Below are 13,334 nucleotides of genomic sequence, written 5' to 3' on the forward strand. Positions count from 1 at the left end.
TATAATAAGAACGTTAAATTTCTGTCACGTGGAATCGATATCGCAACTTAGAACGCAGTGTCTTGTCGGATTGCAAAAGAATTTTACTAATTAACGGCGTTTCTTTTTAATTTTGAAAATACAACTTGCAAAATAAATCAATTTCTTAAAATCAATTCACTCCAAACACTTGGTCTTCTTAAAATGATGCCCAGTCGAGAGAGGCAGTGTTTCAGCTGCTACGCCATCTTGTTTTTACCATTCCTGATAATGATATTAATGAGTTCCTTACACAGCCATTGCTGATATTGATTTTCCAGAAGGCCTACACGTGATCTCGACTGGCATGTCACTATGACAATAGATGAATGACATAAGCCGTGTTCACGATAATCTCCGCTATAACTCTCAATTAGTTAGTATTCTTATGTAATTATGGTCTTAATTATTTAAGATTAGATATAGGGTTAATATATTTGCTACCATATGTCATTCGAACTCATTCGACAGAGATGGTAGCCTATATATACATGTATATAGGATGTGTGAAATATTTTGAAAAATTGAGATGGCTCTGAGAGGACCAAACATTGCGTTACTTATCCTGTTACAACTTCGGACCTCCCAAATTGGGTCCCGCATTTTCTAAAAACGGCCCTGCATGGCGTTTTAACGGGTCTTTTATTCATTTATACCATCGGTCGGTTTAACCTCGCTGTGCCCGGCGAAATGAGACCAAGTGTCAACGGGTCGGTGAACCTGCCGCTAAAGTCGACCATTTATTGCCCCGTCAGTTAGAACACGTCAAACTTAATCAGTACGGTACTTAAAAAGTGCTCACCCATTTACCTTGAAAGGAAATCAATGTTTTATGAACATATTTATTTCTTGGTTAGTGCTAATGATAAGGTCAGCTCAATTTTTAGTCATAGGTCACGACATGTAAACAGGGCTAGCGCTAATTCTAACCCTAATCCTGGACCTAGCCCCAATGCTTACCCTAATCCTAACCTACAATTTAGCTAACAATCATGTGCGCTAACCTTATGTCTCAGCGACCTGGTCAAACATTGAGATGGTCTTAACAAATTGATTTAGCCTTTATTTCTTAGCTTTTCCTGAATACAAAACTGAATAATCATAATTTCATGATTGGAGAACTACAATGAGTGAGTGGAGACATTCGCGGACGATGGGTTGCTTCAAATCATTTGAGTGCAATGTAAATAAATTCCATAATCCGAAAAACCAGACCAGTAGTGAAGGATTCCGACTGTAAATAATGTTGAATAACTGCACAGACGAGATGTTATGAAATCAAATTTTAACTTTACATTTTTGGCAAATAATTTCTTTGTTGAACAGACAAAACAAGGGTAATGCGCAAAACAAAACACTCTCACGTGCTTTTGGGGTGAATGGGTTCAAAATGAAATGAAATGGGGTTTAACGTCCTACTGTTCTGCTCCTAAACTGGGCTAATGAAGACGGGCATATTACGCCATACAGTGTGCTATGAGGGAAATTTTGCCCGGGCAGCGGCGCTACGGCCTACTCTTATATCGAATTATAACTGCCAAGGGATCTTTTAGTACACGCCAATGTATACACGGGACCTTGGTTTTTTGTCTGACCCGAATGACTATACAGCTGTTCTTGTCAGGCCCTCCATCCTTCACCACTGACAAGGGGAAACCACGTCGGAAAATCACAGTGAACTTTCTCGACCAATGCAGGGATCTAACACGTGACCTTCAGCTTAGTCAGCCAACATCTTACCCACTTAGCCACCGTGATAGCCCTGAATGGGTTCAAGCGCACACTATTCTTTCCAAAATGTGAACATCCATTGCACACCTATATCACCATGATGGTATCGCTTTATTGGGCGATCATTTTTAAAGACACCCACCCACACGCAAACCCACTCACACACTCTCTCTGTCTCTAAACTAATATATAACTCGCGACCTACTATATATTAGATCTAAGTATTAAGACCACTTGCAGATTTCGTCAAGGTCACGAGATGTAAAGAGGACTAGCGCTAATCCTAACTCTACCCCAAGACCTGACCCTAACCCTTACCAACAATCCTCGGTAACAATCACGTGCCCTAATCCTGTTTACATCTCGTTACCTTGACGAAATATGCAAGTGGCCATAATATTTAGATCTGACAATTCTAGCCCTTCTAGAAAAGTTAGCTAGCTCCCCCAACACCGTGTCACCGTGGCTGACATGCAACAAATAATAAGTATGTTGATGAAATGCAGTCTAGCTAGGTACAATTCAGTCCAATAGAATTTCTTGTTTACTTACACTTAAGGACCATTATTTAAATTACAACCAGGGGCCCCACCCACGCACGTTAATCCACGCAAAAAGTCCCCCCCCCCCCCCGTGAAAAAATTGTTGACTATAAAAAAATTGATATACATTGTCAGTCAATTTTACAGAACCCCTGGGAACACCTCCCGCCTCACCCCCACCTCGTTGCTCTGATCTATAGTTACAGCCCAGCTCATAATTGTCGATACCACAAGGACTCCCTTGAAAAAACTCAACACCAGCTTTCGGAATATACATAACCATGCTTCAGACGATATCAGTTTACGTGAACAGTTCTTGGCCAAGCTAAAGATGAAGAAATACCAATGATTTGAAGGCAACATCGCGAGGCTGAAGAGAGATTGTGATATATACCAATTATATACTAGTCAAATTGTCGCCCAGGAAGATGGGCTTGGTAATTAAGAACAGTGTCTAGTCCTTCCTGTAGGTCGAAAAACCGAGGACCCGTGTACACGTTAAAGAACTCTTGGCAGTTGGTATTCGACGAAAAGCGGGTGGAAACGCCGCTATCCGGGCAAAATTCCCCTTACAGCACACTGCATGGCATATGCCCATCGTCATTACCAATGAAAAACAGAGATTGGTAAAAATTGAAAATGTTTAATAACTGTTATGACTGGCATGCGTATCAAACACAAATAAATTATGTTAACAAAATCATTATAACATTAACATACATTCAAAAATTGCATAACTATATGCATATTAAATATTATCAAATATGATTATAATACCTTGATGTATATAACATACAAATTTTATTAATATTCTAATACTTTTATAATGATCAAATTCAATTTTGACTTCAAATTCTTAATAATAATTTAATCAAATATTTTAACTGTCATAATTTTTTTAGAGGGATTAAGATTCCATAGGGATGCCATACAAAGAATTAACTTATCCGAAAATACAACTTGAAGGTTTATACGGGTCTTATCAAATATGGTCATAATACCTTGGTGTATATAAAACATACAAATTCTATTAATATTCTAATACTTTTATAATGATCAAATTCATTTTTGACTTCAAATTCTTAACTATAAATTAATCATATAGGTTAACTGCCATAAAACTTTTTAGAGGGATTATACAAACGATTAACTTATCCGAAAATAAAAGAACTTTCAGGGTTATACGGGTCTTTCATGTACCATTTTTTAAATTTTTTCAAAAGATTATAAATATATAGACATACATATATTGTAGACAATAATTATAATAATTACCACACATATAATAAATATAAATAAACTATAATAATTTTATATATCCCACCAAGAACTGTGCAATATATCTATATACAATTATATAAACTACAGTTTGTATTTTAATCTTTAATAGAAATTAATACCTAATGTAGATATACACAATATAATATCTATATACAAACTCCATATAGAAACATTATCCACCCAAAGCCTACAGATTTCATAATTCAAGTAGTCACATATTGAAACAGTGCATTTTTTATTCAGTAATTATTAGTAAAAAGCAACTCACCACAATCAAAATCAAATTTCAACTATAATATTGGTCCAACATTCGATAGTTTTCAATCATTCCGTACTTTAAATCATTTTCCCCACACCGAATCCCCTAAATTAAAAATGTCCGTCTTTCAAATGCTGAACGTCATTCTAATGCTGAACCGTCTTTTCAAATGCTGAACGTCATTTCAAATTTTAAATGTTGAACGTCTTTTCAAATGCTGAACGTCATTTCAAAGGCTGAACGCCTTTCAAATGCTGAACGTTTTTTCAAATGCTGAACGGTAATTAGTTTTATCGAAAATGTTTTAGGGTGTACTATCAACTCTTTCAAAGAGGGGAAAACCTGATGGCGCCTCTTAAACACTTCCTAATCTATTAGTACAGCTGAACAAACAATTTGGCACTTAATTACACTGAGAAAGCAACATCGGTAGATCTACTACAGTATTATGTGTACATAAAGTTGATCATGAGACAATTACCTCCACATTACATGTATATTGTACATATAATTTTATATATCATTTGATTAATTTCATTCAAAAACACAATATTATATATAGACAGTGACAATACCGAACAATAATAATGTATTAGGGTGATACAGACTGTACCGCATAAATACCAATTTGACTCAATCAAAACTAATAAATTATTTTTAATAAGAAAATGTATCTTGGACAGGGCATTGTATTCGGGTAACAAAATTATAAAGGTTACTTGGTATGATTTGCCATCCCTCAAGTCATACAATTAATTAATCACTGTTTGTTTAAATTTATTTTTTTAAAAACAAATTGAAGTTCGAAAGGTATAAAAGTGAACAAATAGACGATTCCCTATCCGGATGTTATGATATTTTTCCATTTTGTAATAAAATAAATTATGAATTTAAAGCTGAGCAAAACAAGAGTTATCGGCCCTGTTACAATACGACGCATGATGATGACTTGGTTCCCTTGCCGGCCGCAAGATCTTTTTCCATACGAATGATTTCTTGAACACCATGGTACATCTCCTTCACAGCATCAATTTCCGACAAACCGAGACGTCTTTTGTTTGAAATGTCGTAAACTCCACCAACACTTTCTGTATGCTCACCATCAATACCTGTAATGTATTACAACAATTCAGTGATTTGCGAACGTGAAATCAATTTTATAGTTTTATAGAGCCCAATTAAAAAGACTTTCACAAATGAGAAATGACATGAAATAGGGTTTAACGTCCTACGGATCTGCACCGAATGGGCTAATGAAGACGGAAATGAAAAGAAATGAAATGGGGTTTAACGTCCTACTGTTCTGCTCCTATACTGGGCTAATGAAGACGGGCATACGCCATCCAGTGTGCTGAGGGAAATTTTGCCCGGGCAGCGGCACTATCGCCTACTCTTACATCGAATTCCAACTGCCAGAGGATCTTTTACGTGCATTCCAATATATACACGGGACCTCGGTTTTTCGTCTCATCCGACGGACTAGACAGCTGTCCTTGTCGGGCCCTCCGTCCTGCATCACTGACAAGGGGGAACTAATGAAGACGGGCATACGCCATATATTTAGTGTGCTTTGAGGGATATTTTGGACGGGCATCGGCACAACGGCCTACTCTTATATCGAATTTCAACTGTCAAGGGTTCTTTTACGTACACGCCAATGTGTACATGGGACCACGGTTTTTTCGTCCCATCCTGAAAAGGGGGAACCACGCTGGAAAATTTCCGATGAACTGTCTCTGCCAACACCGGGATCGAACACGGGCCTCCTGGTTATAAAACGGTAATAATATTGAAGGCCTGACATATAACATAGGGATAATGATTCGTAATGATAGTGGCATGTGGACAAGGTTTGTCATTACATTGCTACTAGAATTCAATAGCCTATTTTTGTAAAAAGATTTCAATGCTGTGAGGAAAGGATAGAAAATATCACTAAAAGTTTCCTCGAACTGACTTCCACATGCATTGAAATGTAATGGGGTTTAACGTCCTACTGTTACGGCCTTATACTCTTATATCGATTCCAACTGCTAAGGGATCTTTAAGGTTTTTTGTCCCATCCGAACGACTATACGATGTCCCTTGCCAGGCCCTCACAGCACCACTGACAAGGAGGAACCAAGCACGCCGGAAAATCCCGATTAATTTTCTCGGCCAAGGCTGGAATCGAACACGGGAACTCCAGGTTAGCGAGCCAACGTCTTACCCACTGAGCCACTTGTACTTTTCATTGAGCTTGGGGGATTTATTCTCAAAGATTGAGCCAAGGATCGCATTCCAAATACGTCTAAGCAAAATCAACCGCGCTACGGCCTTATACTCTCATATCGAATTCCAACTGCCAAGGGATCTTTAAGGTTTTTCGTCCCATCCGAACGACTATACGTTGTCCCCTGCCAGACCATCGGTCCACAACCACTGACAAGGAGGAAACACGTCGGAAAATCCCGATGAACTTTCTCGGCAAACACGGGACTTCCAGGTTAACGAACCAACCTCTCACCCACTAAGCGACCTTGCCCCCACCCCCACCCCCCACTTGCATTGTGCTCGGGAGATTAATTCTCTAAGAGCCAAAGGATCACATTCCAAATACTTCTAAGCAAAATCAACCGCAATCAGCTATAAGATGCTATATATTCTATAACACAGCTTAACAAAAAGATATTGAGCTGACAAACCAAGATTAGATAAAACCTACCTCTTGCCTGTAACTTGAGCTTACTACAGATATTTTTAAAGTCTTTTTTGGCAGCTAGATGGGGGATTTTGATATGTACGCTTGCACGGAGGGTAGTTCCCAAATTACTTGGACAGAAGGTCAAAAAGCCCAGGCGATCATCTCGGGAAAAGGTCAATTTTTCACCTAATTCTTTGATGGCCTGATAAAGAAAAAAAAACATGATTATAGATATAGACCTACGTAGTTACATACAAAACACAGAATAAACAGTTACCGGTGCTAAGTCATTTACCTGTAGATACTGAATAATTTAATTAACAGTCGTGTTTAATCTGGGTTAATCTCCACCTGACAGAATAAAAGGTGTTATTTTACAATGACTACCGTACTTTATTTATTAAACATACATTATGGGAGATTAGATAAAGAGCTGGTAGTTCTCACTATAATAGTTAAAAACTAGATAATGTAAAGGGAATGTGCTGAAAATTTCAGTCAAATGATCCACTCTAAACCGATTATTGATCATCATTACTAAAGTCGGTACTATAAAATACAGTCTCGATTATCCAGTACCGTATTTTATTTATTAAACATACATTATGGGAGATTAGATAAAGAGTTGGCAGTTCTCTCTATAATAGTTAAAAACTGGATAATGTAAAGGGAATTTGCTGAAAATTTCAGTCAAATGATCCACTCTAAACCGATCATTGATCATCATTACTAAAGTCGGTACTATAAAATACAGTCTCGATTATCCAGTACCGTTTTTTATTTATTAAACATACATTATGGGAGATTAGATAAAGAGTTGGCAGTTCTCTCTATAATAGTTAAAAACTAGATAATGTAAAGGGAATTTGCTGAAAATTTCAGTCAAATGATCCACTCTAAACCGATCATCGATAATCATTACTAAAGTCGGTACTATAAAATACAGTCTCGATTATCCAGTACCGTATTTTACTTATTAAACATACATTATGGGAGATTAGATAAAAGAGCTGGCATTTCTCACTATAATAGTTAAAAACTAGATAATGTGAAGAGAATTTGCTGAAAATTTCAGTCAAATGATCCACTCTGAACCGAGAATTTAGCGATTGAATTTTGGGCCTAGCCTCGATCATCATTACAAAAATCGGTACTATAAAATACATAGTCTCGATTATCAATTTCTTGATTTAATCATGAATGAGAGTTGAGCATTTAATATCGAGGCTAGCGATGACATCAAGAGTTGATTATGGTCTGGATAAGTCAATTAATGTCTTATTAATTTAAGATAACATTTCAGGCCCAAAGAAAGACATGCAATAGGCAAATTTAGCTCTTGCACAATGTATGTTTAAGTTATCTGTATTCAAACAAACTGGTCTTTATCGTCGTCTTTATAGGATTAAGTTTCATATAATATGACCTTTTTATTATATGTGGTTTAATAATATCATATTTAAAAGCATGGCTAATATATACATGTAGAGCCGTCTGTGGGTTATAATAGAAATATATATCATCAAACAAATATATAATAATACATCCAATTATTGTAATTTAAAACCGGTATAGATGCCGGCTGCTAGAACATATGGTGTCGTGCTTCTCGTAAAGCCAGGAACATGAATTAAAAAGTGGCATATAGATATTTGAGGTGTTATTACGTTCGTAATATCAGATGACAGTGTCATTAACCGCTAATTTAAAGGAGCTAAATCGCTAACATTTGGGGCCTAGAAATTGACACTAGTGGGTCGCAACTCATAATACTGTAATATGAATGTATATAAACTGATTTATATTCAATCGTTTCCGTTTTTACTCTAATTTCAAATCAGTTATGTTCCGTGAAATAAGCCAGCAGTCTCAATCGAATGCAAATTCCCAGCGTCTGGTTATTCCCGTCTACATACGCCGTTTGGTTTGGTGCAATATGTCTAGCCTCGTTCCTCTTGCTAGAACTGGGGCTGTAACGCATTATGGTACACGATTAGTGTACCAATGGTAAAATATTTATTTTGTCTTAAATATTGGATATCAGTAGCCCATCTCTTTCCGGTAAGATCACAGCATCAATGTTGTTTTAAATTGACAAATAATTCGTGTTTTAAATGTTGAAGATTTTGGATGATATTGAGTTAGAGACTTAACTAATTTAAGCAAACTTAATTCTCGGATACATTGGTGTAGCTATACTCTTTAATTATAACAGAGCATCAAAGTCGCCCCTCCTCCTAACCCTAAAAACAATGGCAACCAACCCCTCTAAAATTTGTCAACCTTATAAAATATGGTACTAAGTTTTTCAAAAGTCTACAGATGAACTATATCCTGTATTATCACAATCTCTAAAAGTTAAAATGTGAAAGGAAATGTATCTTCACAAAACGCGTTTGGAAATAATTTAATTTTAATAGGGTTCCACCCTTTGCCTCTTATGAACATTCCCACAGGTTTAGAAAATTCAGTTGAGCAATTTGTCTTGTATCGTGTTCAGAAGTTCTAAAAGTCAAAATGCCTACTGAAATATATTTTTGCAAAATGAATTATGCCGTTAAGAACTAACTCACCGAGTTTTAAAGTAATGGCGGTTTTTTTTTTCGTCGTATGTCGCGTTTGTTGTGGCGCTGTCTTAACGAGGACTGTCACATTACTTCTGGAAACACGACGATCTAAATGGACGTTTCAGCCACCATAGTTTATTAACGATGTCGGTGTAAAGAGCTTAGCCATTATTTGTTTCATAAGTGATGTACTAATGGTTTATATATTGCTGAGTGGTTTGATTACACGGCCTATCATGTCGTTACGACTCGGGGTGATAGTGTCCGCATAATCCAAAGGGGTCGCCAAAAAGAAAGTATACACACCCCCACCCCACCTTAATCAAGCTATTAAACAATGATATCCGCGTTTATTGCTAATGCCCCGATGATTGTTCCAATGTAAACCAGTTGCCTTATCGACTAATTTGTTTTACGGAATCAGTTTATGTCAACTAGTGAGGACATTGCTGGATTTAGAATTTCAACACTGAAACTTACAACATTAAAACACATTAATTCAAATCGTCAGTTAACGAATAAAATAATTACACGTACCGTGACTAGGCGTTTGTAAACGGTACCCAAGTCCCCTCCTTTCTGCATAGAAATAATTCTAAGATGATCTTCTTCATTGACCCAAACTAAAAAGTTCTTCTCTGAATTAAAATAGATACCACGTCCTGTAGGCCAGTCATTATATCCTCCAGCAGCTTTCAAAAATCTGAAAACATCCAAACCAATATTTTATAAAATTATATCCTATACCAACTCTGGTCAGATTTGATCTGGCCTAACTTCTAAACAGGGATATTCCATAAAGTGCATACTCTATTCTGATCGGGGAACTCATGCTTTTTCTAAAATCAAGTCAACTGACCCAAAATAAAACCGTTGGCGTTACATTTCAATAACATGTGGGGCAATGAACAAAACCATGATTATAATGAAGCCCTTCCTTAAATCCACAAACGACTATTTAGAAAGCATGCCCAAACTGAAGTATCATGAAAATGTACACGTAATAAAACTTTATAGGCCCAAAAAAAAAAGGCTAGCGTTTAGAGTTTGATACTTAGTTTAGTCGCAGTGTATGTACATTGAAGGGGGGTGCGGTGGTTTGAAGTTGGCTTGCTAACCTGGAGATCCCGTATTCGATCCCGGTGTTGGCCCGATGGGACGAAAACCCGAGGTCCTGTAGGCCTCAAATCGACGTGCAGGTAAAAGCACCCTTGTCAGTTGAATTCGATAAAAGAGTAGGCCGTAGCGCCGCTGTTCTGGCAAAATTTCTCTCATAGCATACTGTATGGCATATGCCCGTCTTCATTAACCCTGTCGGAGCAGAACAGTAGGACGTTAAACCCCATGTCATTTTATGTACATTGAACATCCGGGCTACCCCAGGTACCATATATAGTGACGTATTATCCTACCTGTCATGATCATTAAACAGGAAGTGATCAGCTGTTAATTGATCTTGCATTTCTTTTGTCATTCCCTTAAGAGGATGATAAGTTCCCTTTAATTCTCCCGTTAGACTGTTTAATGCAGCAACTGTTTTTTCTTCCATCTTGACACGATCCTATTATACATATTAAATACATTTTACCGTTATCACAATAAATAAAACAAATCTTGCTTCATTTAAACATATTAAATACATTTTACCGTTATCACAATAAATAAAACAAATCTTGCTGGAGACAACAGCATAAACTTCATTTAAACAAAAAGTACATAACACCTTTTTATCACAGTCTTTAAGGGAGCCACGGCGGTAATGCTACAGTGGCCGGTCATTCGGATGGGACGAAAAACCAATGTTGACGTGCACATTGAAAAATATCACTTTTCCGCTGATATACGCTAGGGTGCGTTAAGCATAGGTTGTAAACGTTTCAAAAAACGGCTGCATATTTTAAGGTGGCATACGCGGGCATTATGTATGCTTAAAAATAAAAATAGTGCGTATACGGACGTAAGGTTTATACGCTCAGCATACGCCAGCTATACGCAGAATACGCAAGGGTTATGCTAGAGGTACGTTACTCAAGGTCAAGTATATGCTGGTCATACGCTAACATGAAGGCGTATCGTACATCTTAGCGTATGCCTCACGATTGAGTGCCGTTTATAACGTTTATACGCTAAGCATCACCCTGAACATGCGCATTTCATACGATACCCATACGCTACTCATATTGGTTCAACACGGAAAGTATATAAGAACAATTCTGTATTTGCAGGGGCATTTTGCGCGTATAAAAAAAATTATTTTATTAATTTTCATACGCAACTCATTCGTTTCTCTCATACGCAATAATGTGCCAGGGTCATAAAACCTCATTTCATTTAAACATTCCCATTCATTAAGGTATTTCCCAAACATCTTACCTCGGCTGTTAAAACTGGCGGGAAAGCGTATTCACTGTGACTTCTGCCAACTCGAATTCTAGTAGATACGATGAGTTCTCCCTCGGGATCAAGATCGGGAAAGGGAAGGTTTTCAACATCTCCCAGATCGAAAGCAGGGTGAGCTAAAGTATCGCTAGGTTTCATATTGTGATAATCTTTAATAACGGGATCGAAGATATCAGCAAATACTGTATACGACTCGGGGTCAGCAGCATAGATTCCAACACCACTGTCCAAATTCATTACACCTACAATCATATAGTAATTAGACAAAGGTTTTAATTTGGGCTGAATTTTCGTGACTACGTTTGGGCTGGATTTTCGTGACTACGTTAAAATATTGCCGGTCTATATTAATTACACCAGAGAGCATCTTATTTCTGAGGATGTGGGGGGGGGGGGGCGAATGGTTAGTGCGCGCTGTATCATAAGGTTTGTCAATGAGTCAACTGGCGTGGTTTCGATTCCCCGGTTGTACGTGACAAGGAGTAGGGTCGCATGTCCAACCTCGTACTTCAATGACCTGTACTTTCCAGAAAACCAATGCAGAATGACTGTTGTCTTCATCATTGTCATGGTGGGAGGTAAAATGATTTTCAGAACTTGCGGCAATTTTCTTACATTCCGTGGAATTTTTATTTTCATTTTTCAGTTCAGTATGTGTTGCATTTCTGGATTTCCTCCATACTAAACGAAGCTGTATCTAAGAAGGGCTGACACTTTTAATATTTCCCACAAAATTATATCAAAGACAGTAACGGCGAACAGGTACGTACCTGAATTAATACAGTCCATCAAGGTGGCGCCATGACTCGTCTTCTTGTCTTTCAATTTTTCAAGAACATCCTTTGTAAAATATTTCTTCATTAATGATTTACAGTGTTTAGCCTTAGAGACATGGTCAAACATATCTTCAATAGATTCAGGTTTCCTGTTTATAAGAAAAAAATCAAAGAAAATAATCATTTAAAAATCCTATATTACTCTCCCGTTCCATTATACCATTGTATATCAGTAGTAACAATAATAATAATTGATTTATATAGCGCCAACAATTCAACTCAGCGAGCTGCTCTCGGGCGCTTTACATAAGTACAACTAATATAAAATTACAACAATCCCAACACAGTAATCCATAAAAAAGACATAAACAAAAAACGGAGAAAATTATTTAGTACACACGGTAAAATTAACAATCAATAGAGATATACTCGTTAGCTTGAATACACGGAGTCATTGACAAAGAAATCTACACTGATTGAGAATGGCTTTAAAGAGGCATTAGCGCTTTGGAGATCTTTACCGGATGGACCGTGATCGATTTTTATGCCATGCAAACTTTGGACCAATTCGATCAATTCATCGCTGAGATATCAATGTTTTTTTTTTTTTAAGTCAATTTTAAGAGTCTATAAATGTTTTAGTGGTTAAAATGAGTTTAACGACCTCTTGGTCAAAAAGTATTACACTAAGTCGGTGACTCGACTTCCTTAACCTTTGAGTGTCAGTGATTATATCAATCTGGTTAAAACACAGATCCTATTTCGTTTCGTTTTTTATAATTCAAAATTTCGTTTTACTTGTCTTTACAACACTAGGATCTGGAAGAATTGTGATATTACCGGCGTTCTGGTTGAAGTGAGGGATTAGCCAATGAAGCGGTCTGTTACTGCGAGTTCTTGGCGTGCGATGCACGGAACTGTGGGTAAACCACTAGAAACGTCAACACTGATTGATTAATCAATATCGGACGTCATAGGGTCAAAAGCCGCTCGTACGACCTCTGACGCGACCTTCCAATACAACCGGTCAGATCTTCATGTAGTGTAGGCCTTCGAAAGTACAGAAAACGAAACGAA

The 13,334-nt window shown here is 37.2% G+C and overlaps 1 protein-coding gene across 1 annotated transcript in view; it reads right to left on the reverse strand.

The window, feature by feature from the left end:
• Window positions 1-2,918: 2,918 nt before the first annotated feature.
• Window positions 2,919-13,334, reverse strand: part of LOC126809714 (taurocyamine kinase) — a 44,477-nt gene continuing 34,061 nt past the window's right edge. The window contains exons 7-12 of the mRNA XM_050534455.2: window positions 12,252-12,406; window positions 11,455-11,723; window positions 10,494-10,642; window positions 9,619-9,784; window positions 6,536-6,716; window positions 2,919-4,940 (exon numbers count right to left, since the gene is read on the reverse strand). Coding sequence (XP_050390412.1) covers window positions 4,756-4,940; window positions 6,536-6,716; window positions 9,619-9,784; window positions 10,494-10,642; window positions 11,455-11,723; window positions 12,252-12,406 — 1,105 coding nt within the window. The 3' untranslated portion in view covers window positions 2,919-4,755. The remainder of the gene's footprint in view (window positions 4,941-6,535; window positions 6,717-9,618; window positions 9,785-10,493; window positions 10,643-11,454; window positions 11,724-12,251; window positions 12,407-13,334) is intronic.

This window comes from Patella vulgata, chromosome 2, assembly GCF_932274485.2.
Source record: "Patella vulgata chromosome 2, xgPatVulg1.2, whole genome shotgun sequence".
In the NCBI taxonomy this organism is placed as follows: domain Eukaryota; kingdom Metazoa; phylum Mollusca; class Gastropoda; family Patellidae; genus Patella; species Patella vulgata.